The sequence below is a fragment of the Notolabrus celidotus genome, chromosome 9, assembly GCF_009762535.1.
Source record: "Notolabrus celidotus isolate fNotCel1 chromosome 9, fNotCel1.pri, whole genome shotgun sequence".
Classification (NCBI taxonomy): Eukaryota; Metazoa; Chordata; class Actinopteri; order Labriformes; family Labridae; genus Notolabrus; species Notolabrus celidotus.
In genome coordinates this window covers 36,467,293-36,481,833 of record NC_048280.1, presented here as the reverse complement: position 1 = coordinate 36,481,833, position 14,541 = coordinate 36,467,293, and the positions used below count along the sequence as shown (strand labels likewise).

The 14,541-nt window shown below is 41.1% G+C and overlaps 1 protein-coding gene across 2 annotated transcripts in view; it reads right to left on the bottom strand.

The window, feature by feature from the left end:
* The window catches only part of pdzd2 (PDZ domain containing 2), a 98,263-nt gene that overhangs the window by 18,766 nt on the left and 64,956 nt on the right, over positions 1–14,541 (bottom strand). For both annotated transcript variants that reach the window (XM_034692664.1, XM_034692665.1), the window contains exons 10-15: positions 10,642–10,761; positions 5,517–5,631; positions 5,325–5,398; positions 4,977–5,199; positions 1,378–1,495; positions 897–1,029 (exon numbers count right to left, since the gene is read on the bottom strand). In XM_034692664.1, the coding sequence (XP_034548555.1) occupies positions 897–1,029; positions 1,378–1,495; positions 4,977–5,199; positions 5,325–5,398; positions 5,517–5,631; positions 10,642–10,761 (783 nt within the window). The remainder of the gene's footprint in view (positions 1–896; positions 1,030–1,377; positions 1,496–4,976; positions 5,200–5,324; positions 5,399–5,516; positions 5,632–10,641; positions 10,762–14,541) is intronic.

Sequence of the window (14,541 nt, the reverse complement as noted above, 5' to 3'; positions counted from 1 at the left end):
ACTTACTACAAACATTTAAATATATTATAAACATATCATATTATAAACATGTCATAAAATAGAACCATATTATCAATATATTATAAACAAGTTATAAATATTAGAAACTTACTACAAACATTTAAATATATTATAAACATATCATATTATAAACATGTCATAAAATAGAGCCATATTATCAATAAATTATAAACAAGTTATAAACATTAAAAAAATGTAAATATATCATAAACATATAAAAAAAACAAATCATAAATGTACTAGAAACATATAAACATATTATAAGCATAATAACAAAGAGAGAACTCATGAATCAGGATAAACCACGTTTAGAAATCATTGTGTGTGTCCCTGGTTTCATGTATAGGCCGTGTGTATGTGTGTGTGGATGTATAAGTGGCCTTATACATGTTTTACATTAATGCACATATATTTAATCAATCTACTTTGTGGCATGTGCACTGATCAACAGTTCTAATGGATGGCTTTTTAAAAATGTGTTCACTTTTTGTTACATATTAAGAAAAGAAGAAATACATTCATTAAACATCGTCTGCAATAAACATGAGAGGAAAAACAAGAAGAAATGTCCTGGATGTGTTCGACAAATCTGCATTTGAGTTATGTTCATAAAGCTGAAATACATAAAGAAACATACTACATAGATATAAAATATGTCCCAGTTTCCCCCCATTTCAAAGCCCATGCTCCTGACTCTTGACTGGGCTGGAGTCTAACCAAAGTCTGATAGAGGAGGAGAGCAAAGCCATCTCTCCTGCATGCTCTTATGACCTTGTGACCTTATGACCTTGTGACTATGTGACACACTGAGTATAACAGAGAATAAAAGCAGAGTGTCTGTAAGGAGATAAACCACAGAGGCGCTCTGGTCTTACCTTTGGGTTGGGGTGCCTGCTGATGATGAGACTGACGGGTCCAGGTCCGCACTCGCTGAGGATGGCGTAGGCCTCACTGAGAGCGGCGTGACGAAGGCTGACTGAGTCCACCTCCAGGATCTGATCCCCACGACTGCACAGAAAACACAGCTGTCAACACCACCACCTCAGAGAGCTGTGTGAGCTGATCTGGTCCCTGACACTCAGTTTGTCTCCTCTGGGGAAGTTTCCTTCTTTAATCTTATTGTAGTAAACTTCCCTCTCTGTGTTTTCCTCCCCACTCTACCAGACATGTACTTTGGAAAGAACCTCCTAAATCCATAGAATTGATCTGAAACCCTGTCTGCAAAACAAACAGCACTGTGACCTCAGAATAACTTGACAGCATCCTGACACTCATCATTTTCTACATGCAGCACGTCCGGAGCTCTGTGAACTCAGTGTTTCAGTGAATGCAGTCTGATGTCTCTGTAGTTCGTACCTGAGTCTGCTGTCCATCTTGGCCACAGATCCCAGAGCCAGGCTGTGGATGTAGATCCCCGGAGCAGAGTTCTCCAGAGTCAGACAGCAAACCCCGATCCCCAGACCGACTCCAGACTCTGAAACACATCCACGTAATCCACCATCAGGAGAGAGGCTTTCTCAATAAAGGGTTGACTTTTATGTACAGCTCCAGGCCCAACTCTGCCTCCCCTTCCTCCTCACATCTCACTACAGACTCTCTCTGCTGGAGCTCAACTTTTAAAGCTGCTGTCCTTTCTTTCTGACAGAATCAATCTCACATGTAGAAGATTTAAAAACAGAAATATAACTCCTGTGTCTTTGCTTTACACCGTGTTCCAAATTATTATGCAAGTTGCATTTTAGTGAATATTTTAAAAACTATGTTAACAGTCGTTTTCAAATTTGTCAAGAAGTCAGATAGTGAATATATTTCTTCAACTGTGTTGTTAAAATGATGCTTTTCGGCTGTATTTTTAAATAAATGCAGAATCTGCAGAAATGAGCATGCCAAATTATTCTGCAAGTTGGTGATCAGAGCATATAACTTATAAAAATAAAAACTAGGCACAATTTTAAAAGTTCTATTGATTGAAAATAATAATATTTACTACAACTGTTTTCAAACTTCAACAAAAACAATGGTTTTCTTTACATTTGTGTACAAAATAAAACTGTTAATGTCTTTAAAACATTTCAAATCTAAAGTGTTTCTCAAATGTCCAATATAACCTCCTTTTCTTTCAGTGAGGCTCAGAGGTCACTGTAAACTGATTTAGTTTCTGATGACTTCTCTGCTGACACTGTGAGCTGTACCTTGTATGGCTTTCCAAAGATGCTCTTTGAGCTGTATTTCTCACCATCACTGTAAATTATCTTCTTTATTATTGACCACAAGTTCTCAGTCAGGTTGAGATCAGGTGAGCAGTCAGGCCAGTTCATGAGGCGATCCTCTTTAAAGCCCTGAGATGTCGCCCTGTCCTGGGAATAACGTGAGGCATGTGACAGTGCATTGTGCTCATGCATGAACACTAGCATCTTCTTAACTTTAGCTGAATGTCTTTTCCTCCATGGAGGAAAATACAAAAGAGGATCGCCTCATGAACTAGCCTGCCTGCTCACCTGATCTCAACCCGACTGAGAACTTGTGGTCAATAATAAAGAAGAAGATTTACAGTGATGGTGAGAAATACAGCTCAAAAGAGCCTCTTTGGAAAGACATACAAGGTACAGCTCACAGAGTCAGCAGAGAAGTCATCAGAAACTACATCAGTTTACAGTGACCTCTGACCCTCACTGAAAGAAAAGGAGGTTATATTGGACATTTACAATGTTCCAATGTTACAATGTTACAATGTCATTTAGCAGACACTTTTATCCAAAGCGACGTACATACGAGAACAAGAACAACACAAGCAAAGATCTAGACAAGAGGAAACAAGATCAGTAAGAGGAACAAAGTGCTTCAAGTCAATTTGGGTGCAGGTACTGCCAAGCAGTGTAAAGGCAATGCACAAAAATAAGTAAGGATTTTCTTTTTTTTTCTACAATGAAGCAACCAACCAATTTAAGACCTTCCATTATCATCATCAACAATTAACATCACCACAATAATGACCAAAGTACCAAGTGCTAGGTCACTCCAGAGCTGAACACAGATTCCCAGAGTAGAGCAGGACAGTGTGAGTCAACTGTAGCTGGAAGACATGATCTGCCACTGGGGACAACAGTGGAGAACAGTCTAGCTAAGTGCATAGTGCTTCCTAAAGAGCTGGGTCTTTAGCTGTCTTTTGAAAGTAGAGAGGGACTCTGCAGATCGAATGGAGTTGGACATTAGAGAAACACTTTAAATTTGAAATGTTTCAAAGACTTTAACAGTTTTATTTTGTACACAAATGTAAAGAAAACCATATTCTTTGTTGAAGTTTGAATACAGTTGTTGTAAATAGTATTATTTTCAATCAATAGAACTTTTAAAATGGTGCTTAGTTTTTAATTTTCACAAGTTATATGCTCTTATCACCAACTTGCATCATAATTTGGCACACTCATTTCTGAAGATTCTGCCTTTATTTAAAAATACAGCCGAGAAGCATAATTTTAACAACACAGTTGAAGAAATATGTTCACTATCTGACTTCTTGACAAATTTGAAAACGACTGTTGACATAGTTTTCAAAATATTCACTAAAATGTAGAGAGCTTTAAGTTTCGTTATTATTTAACATTTCTCAAAGGGAAACCACTCTGACTTAGGAGACCAGAGGAAACCTTTTTTAATCTCAAACTTGTGTGAAGTCTTTGTTAGAGAGGATCTTTGATCGTAGTAATGTTTATTTAAACAAGTAACATAAAAGCTGTGTTTTATTGTTTCCTCCTGTTCTCGACAGGCGTTTTACCACCGGAGGAACTTTACCTCTGAACTACGTGTGTTTCGACCGCTGGACCCAGGGTCTAAATTTAGGTAGATAATATCCCCCCTAAAAAAACCCTGCTAGGGGGGTAGTACTTTTCAAAGGTCCCGGGACTTTCGGGGGGCAGGGCCTGCGATGCTGAACGTGTCTGATTGGTAGATTAACCGCAGTGTTTTTATTCCTCCCTCCGTCCACAATAACATCACACACATCTGTGATTCTCTTGATTTCTCTTTCTTTCATTAGTTTTGATTTGTTCTATCTTTTTTGTATGTGTGTGTACTTTTCAAAAGAAGAAGCTGTGATTCTCTTGATTTAGCAGCTTGTAACAGTAGTCTTCTCTCAGCCCACCGTGAATGCGTCTCTCCCGGTGTTACGGTTTTCAAAGTGACCCTGTAAACTGGAGACCTTCAGCTGAACGTGTCAGTGTTTGTGGAGTTTACACAGCTGTTGAAACACAGAGGGAGTTCCTGGGAATGCAAACTAGTTTAGTTTTTATTAAGATTTCAAAATATCCTCATCAGATATTTAATGATGGTCTAAAGACGTTCATGAGGGATGCATCCGGCTGAAAGTCTCCAGTTAACAGGGTCGCTGTTTAAACCAAAACACCGGGCGATCTCTGCCACGGCTTTTTGAGTTCAAAAGGATTTTAAAGCCGTGTTGAAACGTCTTTGCTACTCGCGCTTATCTCCTCTCACGTGTTGATTCAGTGAATCCATCTGTGATGAAATATAGCACCATCTAAAACAGACCAGCTGAGTCTCTTCATGCTAACAGGCTAACTGTTGTGTTGCTCATAATGATACCTGCCTGTCCGTCTGCTTCTATGGTGTCATCTGTGATGAATGGCATTCCTCTTTGTTTTACTGCCCTCTACTGGCATTTACTTTTTTTTTCTCCATATGTCACTGGCCTGATTTACACAATCTTCCCCGGGACTTCAGCCCGCGGTAGAAACGCAGACAAATATGGGGGCACAGGAACCTTTTAGTTCAGGGGAAAGTAGTTCTGGGGGCTAAAAGACCCCAGAACTCTTGGTGCAAATGCACCTTACATTCATGTTTAAAGATCCAGACTCTCTCTCTTGGTGCCAGCAGGACGTCCACAGAGAGGTAAGAAGAGTCTGAAATCTGTCTCTGGGCGTTCCATCAGGTGAGCTCACCTTTATTAAGTGTGACCTCCATGATGATGCAGTCTTTGGGACCAGGTCCCGGGCCCTTGCGGCCCTCAGGGTCCTCAAACCCTGCAGGGACAGGCGTCCCCCCGCTGGTGTTGGAGTTTGGAGAGCCTGAGCGGCTGAGGAGGGTGGGGGTGGGACACGGAGTAAGACTTGGACTACGTAGACGAGTCCGGATCGTCAGAGTCACCACGCCTTTCTTCAGCTGCTGTTAGAGGAGGAAACATCAGGTGTGATGATGGAGAAGAACTCTGACGTACAGACCGAGCTGCAGAAGGTATAACGTGTAAAGATTCAGGTCTGAATCTACAAAGTCAGAGGACTGAGGTTTACCTTGAAGGTCTGGATGGCCTGTTGGTGTGTGAGTCCTTGCAGAGACTCTCCGTTCACCTCCAGAACCTCGTCTCCTGCACGCAGAAACAAACACTCTGATGTGAATACAGATTATGATTTCTCTCTCAGTGTATAAATAACTTGAATGTTCCTCATCTCTGTTCTGTGAGTCGAGTTAGAGGAACAGTTTACCCTCTTTCAGTCGCCCGTCGGCGGCTGCAGCTCCATGAGGAAAAATGGTTTTCACAAAAATCCCCATCTGACCTCGAGCCGAGTCCTGACCCCCAACGATGCTGAATCCAAGACCCTGAAGACACAAACAACAACAGATAACACAAAGAAAACACAAGAATGCAGAATTAGATCATTTGTCTGTGACACAAAAAAGAAGAGATACCTGCAACCCCCCCAACGCCTGTGTCTCCTCCACTCCAGATTAAAACACGAGAGTTTAAGACACGAGAGTTTAAGACATCAGAGTTTAAAACACCAGAGTTTAAGACACCAGAGTTTAAGACACGAGAGTTTAAAACACGAGAGTTTAAGACACGAGAGTTTAAGACACAACAGTTTAAAACACGAGAGTTTAAGACACGAGAGTTTAAAACACGAGAGTTTAAGACACGAGAGTTTAAGACACGAGAGTTTAAAACACGAGAGTTTAAAACACGAGAGTTTAAGACACCAGAGTTTAAAACACAAGAGTTTAAAACACGAGAGTTTAAGACACGAGAGTTTAAGACACGAGAGTTTAAAACACGAGAGTTTAAGACACAAGAGTTTAAGACACGAGAGTTTAAAACACGAGAGTTTAAGACACCAGAGTTTAAAACACAAGAGTTTAAAACACGAGAGTTTAAGACACGAGAGTTTAAGACACAACAGTTTAAAACACGAGAGTTTAAGACACGAGAGTTTAAGACACCAGAGTTTAAAACACGAGAGTTTAAGACACGAGAGTTTAAGACACGAGAGTTTAAAACACGAGAGTTTAAGACACCAGAGTTTAAGACACCAGAGTTTAAAACACCAGAGTTTAAAACACGAGAGTTTAAAACACGAGAGTTTAAGACACCAGAGTTTAAAACACGAGAGTTTAAAGCACGAGAGTTTAAAACACGAGAGTTTAAGACACCAGAGTTTAGGACACAAAAGTTTAAGACACAAGAGTTTAAGACACGAGAGTTTAAAACACGAGAGTTTAAAACACGAGAGTTTAAGACACGAGAGTTTAAGACACGAGAGTTTAAAACACGAGAGTTTAAAACACGAGAGTTTAAGACACGAGAGTTTAAAACACGAGAGTTTAAGACACGAGAGTTTAAGATACGAGAGTTTAAGATACGAGAGTTTAAGAGACGAGAGTTTAAGACACGAGAGTTTAAAACACGAGAGTTTAAGATACGAGAGTTTAAAACACGAGAGTTTAAAACACGAGAGTTTAAGATACGAGAGTTTAAGACACAAGAGTTTAAGACACGAGAGTTTAAAACACGAGAGTTTAAGGCACGAGAGTTTAAGACACAAGAGTTTAAGACACGAGAGTTTAAGACACGAGAGTTTAAGACACAAGAGTTTAAGACACGAGAGTTTAAGACACGAGAGTTTAAGACACGAGAGTTTAAGACACAAGAGTTTAAGACACAAGAGTTTAAAACACATGAGTTTAAGACACGAGAGTTTAAGACACAAGAGTTTAAGACACGAGAGTTTAAGACACGAGAGTTTAAGACACGAGAGTTTAAGACACGAGAGTTTAAGACACAAGAGTTTAAGACACAAGAGTTTAAGACACGAGAGTTTAAGACACGAGAGTTTAAGACACGAGAGTTTAAGACACAAGAGTTTAAGACACAAGAGTTTAAAACACATGAGTTTAAGACACGAGAGTTTAAAACACATGAGTTTAAGACACGAGAGTTTAAAACACGAGAGTATAAAACACGAGAGTTTAAGACACAAGAGTTTAAGACACGAGAGTTTAAGACACGAGAGTTTAAAACACGAGAGTTTAAAACACATGAGTTTAAGACACGAGAGTTTAAGATACAAGAGTTTAAGACACGAGAGTTTAAGATACAAGAGTTTAAGACACATGAGTTTAAGACATATGAGTTTAAGACACGAGAGTTTAAGACACAAGAGTTTAAGACACATGAGTTTAAGACACGAGAGTTTAAGACACAAGAGTTTAAAACACGAGAGTTTAAGACACGAGAGTTTAAGACACGAGAGTTTAAGACACGAGAGTTTAAGACACGAGAGTTTAAGACACGAGAGTTTAAGACACGAGAGTTTAAGACATAAGAGTTTAAGACACGAGAGTTTAAGACACGAGAGTTTAAGACACGAGAGTTTAAAACACGAGAGTTTAAGACACGAGAGTTTAAGACACAAGAGTTTAAGACACGAGAGTTTAAGACACGAGAGTTTAAAACACGAGAGTTTAAGACACGAGAGTTTAAGACACAAGAGTTTAAGACACGCGAGTTTAAAACACGAGAGTTTAAGACACGAGAGTTTAAGACACGAGAGTTTAAAACACGAGAGTTTAAGACACGAGAGTTTAAGACAGAAGAGTTTGGGATGAGGGAAGAGAACTGAGAATTTGATGATGAGCAATGAAATAAATGTTTTGAGTGATAATTGCCTCAACAAAGTTTCTGTTTACAATGTAAAATATAAAGACTCTGCTGTCATTAAACATAGCTAGCATCATTTAAATTACATTTTTATGTTCATTTGTTCAGTTTTTATAAACCTGACTGAACCATCATTATCTCAGGACATGCATAGTCAGCCAATTAGCTGACAGAAGTCACACAATTGATGTCTAGCTTGTATCCTTTGGTCTTAATACTTTGTGGATTCAATGTCAAACCATAGTCTGTATAATGAATGGACGTAGTCTCTGTAACGTCAACCATCTGTTTCTGAGCGCTGTTTTGAAGCCGAACATCAGGGGGAGCCATATTGGAAATGCTGAACTCAACAGTGTGAGGTAAAGAGGCGGGCCTTTTGCCTCCTTGCTAACAGCTACAGTGTTCCCGCCAAGCGGAACCTCTCCGGTCCTCAAATATGAAGCCCATGGAGAAGTGTTATAAACTGTAATTCATGGAGCGTCCACTTGAGGCTGGCTGCAGAGACACCAGAAACCACATATGGCTTGTTTCTTCCAAGAGGTCTGGTATGGATCAGTACAGTTTAGTACGGATCGGATCGGTAATGCCTGATCCTGTTTGCGCTTCCACAGCCAACCGTGCCCTACATGGTGGGTGGCGTGTAAGCCGGATGCCGATAGCCGACAGCTATGTAATAGCGTGACATCATGGCAGCGCGACACAGTGTACCCCGCTAATAAATGCAACGAAGAAGAAAAAAATGCGAGGAAAGTCTGCACCTCCGTGGTAGACCATGGAACGATGTTTCTTGAAGCCATTTTCCGAACAAAAAAAGTTATCTTCCTGAAGTCCACTTGAGATTTAAACATGGGGGGGTTATGTGTTGTTCTTTATTACCACTGTCGCACAGGAAGTGACGATTCTTTCAACCAATCGAGGGACTGCAGTGTTTCTAGCTCCACCTTCTGGGGTCGGATCGGTATGGCACCACAACAGAAGGGTACCAAAGAGTGGGACGGTACGGCTCGGTAATTTGGGGACCTGTCCCGGTTTTAGTCAATGGAAACGTCACAAAAAGCGTGCCGTACTGAGACAAACCGAACTGAACCACTTGGTGGAAACGGGGCTTTACACACTCATTCAAAGAGACGATCTTTGCAGCGTTATTAAACATGTTTACAGACTGGTTTAAAAAACAACTTAGGTCTACGTAGCTAATTTCTCTATCGGCACACACTGTATATTTTTTCTAACGCATCGGTTCAGAAGATATTAAGATTCCGAGTTTCGCCCATTTAAGGACATGACTGACTTGACTGACAGGCAGGAACATTGTTCATTGAGGATCCGCTTGAGGCTGGCTCCGGAAGTACCAGAAGTCACATACACATGAATGGGAAAAAGCTGATCTTTGCAGCATTAATAAACATGTTTACAGTCTGGTACAAAAGATGAGTGTAGTCTGAATAGCTCATTTCTCGATGTCCTCTCACTGTGAGGGGGGTGAATTTTTTTCTAATTCGGCAATTTCGAAGATATTGAGATTACCAGTCTTCCAATGAGAGGCACAGCTGCCTACAGGAACACTGCAGCTGTTGGCTAGGAGGCTCAAAGCCCGCCTCTTTACGTCACACTGGCTCGACAGAAGCAATATGGCTGCCGCTGCCGATTGGCTTCAAAACAGCGTTCAGAAACAGATGGGTGACATCACGGATACTACGTCCATATTTTTTACAGTCTATGGCAGGAACACTGTAGCTGTTAGCAAGGAGGCTCAAACCCCGCCTCTTTACCTCACACTAGCTCAACAGAAGTTTGGTTGAGTTCAGAATTTTCAATATGGCTGCCGCCGCCGATCGGCTTCAAAACAGCGCTCAGGAACAGATGATTGACGTCAAGGATACTACATCCATTATTTATACAGTCTATGGTTCCAGCCTGTCAATCAAGTCAGGCATGCCCTTATTTGGGCAAAACTAGCAACTTTAATGTTTCAAAAAATTACGAGTTCTAAATAAATCCCCCGTACAGTGTGTGCTGATAGAGAAATGAGCTGTTCAGACCTAGACTGTTTTTGAACCAGGCTGTAAACATGTTTATTTCTGCTGTAAAGATCGTCTACTTTGAATGGGTGTGTATGTGGTTTCTGCAGCCAGCCTCTAGTGGACTCTCTGGGAACTGCAGTTTTTAACACACCTGCTTGATATATCTGATGAATATATCTGTGTCTGTGTGAAAGTTAAAGCTTCTTAAAGGAGGATGAAATAGTAGGAGACACACACTTAAAGGCGGAGCAAACTGCTGCACCTTAACGCCAATACCATGAATCAGAAACAGTTTAGGCTGTTTAGGATGTTTAGATGTTTAGGTTTGATATGAACAATATCACGATACAAACACAGTCACATTATTCAATGCTATCCTTGTTTTTCCCCTCTCCCTGTGTTCAGTGTCACGGTCCTTTTACTCAGTTTATCATGTTTTCAAATCCATTCCTTACCAAACATGAATAAAGAAAGAGTCCACCAATCACACGAGGACACATTAAAAACATCTGTTACACACACACACACACACACACACACACACACACACACACACACACACACACACACACACACACACACACACACACACACATTATATCTCCCCCTCTTCACTTTATTCATGTGTTGATGTCAAAGCAGAGCGCTCACCTTGCCCTGGCCTTTCATCAGGACGATACTGGAGATAATGGACGGCTGAGCCAGTCTCCATGGAGACTCCACTTGAACGGTGCTCAGGGAACGAGCTGATTTCTTAATGATCTGATAATCCTGAAAGAGACGTGATCAAAAAATCAGACAACAATCACAACGCCTGGAGAATACATTAAAGCTGACGAGATGATCCCTCTCTGATCTCTCAGCCGGGACAGAGGACGACAACCTGAGGATGAAGAGGATGATGAAGAATGTGTCGATCCTCATCTCTTAGAGGGAAAAAGATACTGTTAACTCCTCCCTCCCAACATGCAGGCCTGCTGGTCGTACCTAAAGTCTCTAAGAGTAGTATGGGAGGTAGAGCCTTCAGTTATCAGGCCCCTCTCCTTTGGAATCATCTAAAAGTCAGGGTCCAGGAGGCAGACACCCTCTCTACTTTTAAGAGTAGGCTTCAAACTTTCCTTTTTGATAAAGCTTATAGTTAGAGCTGGATCAGGCTTGGACCAGCTCTTAGTTAAGCTGCTATAGGCTTAGACTGACACACTGGGATCCTGTCTTTCCCTCTCTCTCCTCTCTCTGCCTGTCTCTTACTTTAACTCTCCCTGTCCCATTAAAGTTACTAACCATAGACTTTTCTGGAGTCCCTGAGCTCCCTTGTCTCGTAGGTTCCTCTGGATCTCTGCTGCTGTGGATGTGCCAGACTCCAGCTGCTACAACTACTACTATCCGTCTCACCACTATCATCTCTCTCTCTCTCTTAATCTCCCTCTCTCCAACACGGTCTCAGCAGACGTGTGTCTAACATGAGTCTGGTCCTGCTGGAGGTTTCTGCCTGTTAAAGGAAGTTTGTCCTTGCCACTGTAACTTGCTAAATGCTGCAAAGTGCTCTGCTCATGGTGGATTAAGATGAGATCAGACTGAGTCCTGTCTGTAAGATGGGACTGGATCTGATCCTGTCTTGATGTTGGGTCTTTGTTAATAATAGAACATAGAGTACGGTCTAGACCTGCTCTGTTTGGAAAGAGTCTGAGGAGAACGTTTGTTGGGATTTGGTGCTTTATAAATAAAGATTGATTGTTTTTCTGTGGGGAGGGTAGCCAGAGAGTCCGATTGATCTGATCAATTGATTGTGTTTTGGGATTGAAGAGGGAGGAGCAGCTCCAGGTCGACGCCTCACTTTTGTCTCAGGGGTCTCAAAAGTAGTCTGGGAGGCAGAGCTGTCAGCCAGCTCCAAGTTTTAGTTCTGACACATTATGAAATGTGCTCCAACAAAATAAAAGCTGGTATCGAAGTCTCAGGTGAGCTGTGAGCCTCCTCTCGGGTATGCTGCTATAAGCCTAGACTGAAGGGAGATGTTCCATGATGCCCTCTGACCTGTGTACACTGTACAGGGCTGATTCATTTAAATACAGACTTTCTGTGGACAGGTGTGCAGACATGGGCGGAGCCAGTGTGTCAGGAGGTCTCAGGTGATGATAGTCCCGTGTGAACGAGGCCAGAGGAGGACGTGATTCTAAACGCCGTCCTCTGTTTATATCTCATTAACATGGCAGACATCAGCTCCCCGTCACCCTGTTGTCATGACGGTCGGCAGCCTTTGATCTGTGTGTATTTGAGTGTGTGTGTGTGTGAGTGTGTGTGTGTGTGAGATAAGAGTCCCTGAAGCACCTTGACCGCCTACACATTCACTCATGCATGTCATTGTGTACTTTAAGTCTGTGTTTGTACGTCCACACGATCAGCTGCCTTTTTTAAAATCTCTATTCAACATCTTATACGTGTGTGTGTGTGTGTGTGTGGGTGTGTGTGTGTGTGTGTGTGTGTGTGTGTGTGTGTGTGTGTGAGGTAAGAGTCCCTGAAGCACCTTGACCGCCTACACATTCACTCATGCATGTCATTGTGTACTTTAAGTCTGTGTTTGTACATCCACACGATCAGCTACCTTTTTTAAAATCTCTATTCAACATCTTATACGTGTGTGTGTGTGTTCGTGTGTGTGTGTGTGTGTGTGTGTGTGTGTGTGTGTGTGTGTGTGTGTGTGTGTGTGAGTGTGTGTGTAGAACACCTCTGGTCCATCTCTAGAAGTTTAGTATTTGTTGTTGTCATATATCTGATTTTACTTAAACATGCACTATTATCTCATTATCATAATGAGTTTCTGTTAAAGCTAGGGTTGGTAGTCACGCAAAAATTAGCATGAATTTGAATGTAGCATTTCCTCAGGACTCCATCTAACCCAGGAGTCAGCAACCTGTAACACTCAAAGAGCCATTTGAACCCGGTTTCCACAATAAAGAAAACACCTGGAGCAGCAAATCCTTTCTGACATCTAAATAGAAGATAACAGTGCATATATTGTTTTTCTACCTTTATGCTATGTGTAAAAAACTATAGTGTGTTGCCTTTGAAATCAATGAAGTGCTACAGGGAAAATTTAATTTAATTTCTGTATGCAAAGAAAACATTTTGAACATTTTAAACTCTGGGAAACAAAAACACACTGGAAAGGTTTATGTCATAAAAAGCCAAACGTAAATTATCCATCAGCAAAACAAAAATGCTGTGTGCTGTCATCCTCCTTTTTAAATAGGGGCACTATTTCACTGAACAATATAAAATACAAGTGCACATAAGTGCCGATGTGTGAGACCTGCCAGCGGGAATTTCGAAGATTGTGATGCATATTATGTGCGACAAAATATTAAAGGGGACATATCACGCTTTTTTCATCAATATATATTGGTCTAAGAGGTCCCCAAAACATGTCTTTAAAGTTTATGCTCAAAAAAACACTTTGAAATCAGATTTTGGTCTGCCTGAAAAACCCTCTTCTTCAGTCCTCATCAGAACACTCTGTTTTCTCTCTGACCACGCCCCCTCAGGAAGTGGATGTGCCTCGGCTCTCCGGCACGTTGATATAATGTTTACATGTTGGCTGAATATACACGGCTGCTCAGAGATCACGTTACTTCAACCCTCTGAATCTGATCCAGAATCTGATCCTGATGGAGAGGCGCCTGTATCAGGACCTTTCTGAACCATTGGTCACAGATTTAGTGTTTCTTGTTGCTTTATTTATCAGTATGTAGACGTGTGTCTTGGTACACAGCTACGAACATGTAGCTATGTGGCTATGCTAACTAGCGCTAGCACTTATCCATGATAAATAAAAATCATCCACTAGATCTTCAAATCTGCAGACGTGGGGAGTAAAACCGACCTCTGCCAGAAAGGCAGCAGGACCTTTTATGAAGGATTGGTCACAGATTTAGTGTTTCTTGTTGTTTTATTTGTCAGTATGTAGACGTGTGTCTTGGTACACAGCTACAGCTACAGCTACAGCTATGAACATGTAGCTATGTGGCTATGCTAACTAGCGCTAGCACTTATCCATGATAAATAAAAATCATCCACTAGATCTTCAAATCTGCAGACGTGGGGAGTAAAACCGACCTTTGTGTTTATTAAGACAGCCTACAACTAGCATGCCTCCCTCCTAAGCTCCTTGTTAGCACACATGTGTGCAGGTAATGAAAAACGGAGGAGGGGATTCAGTATTATTTTATACAGTCTATGGGCTGAACAAGCTCCGAGCTCTGACTCTGAAACGGCTGGTTTCACACACATTTACAGAAAGGTGGAGAAATCAGAACAGGGGCAGAATGGATTTTTTTCATTCTCGGGGGGTTTGTAGACAGGGACACATATTTCAGGTAAAGAACCATTAAAAAGTCCATTTTGCATGATATGTCACCTTTAAACAAATAAAGCTGCTTTTTATTTTAATGTTACAAGGTCACAATAATCATTAAATTTAGAATAACAATAAAAAAAACAACTAACGAACAAAAATAGAATACACTTAAATTGATTACTCATCATTAATTTTCCAAA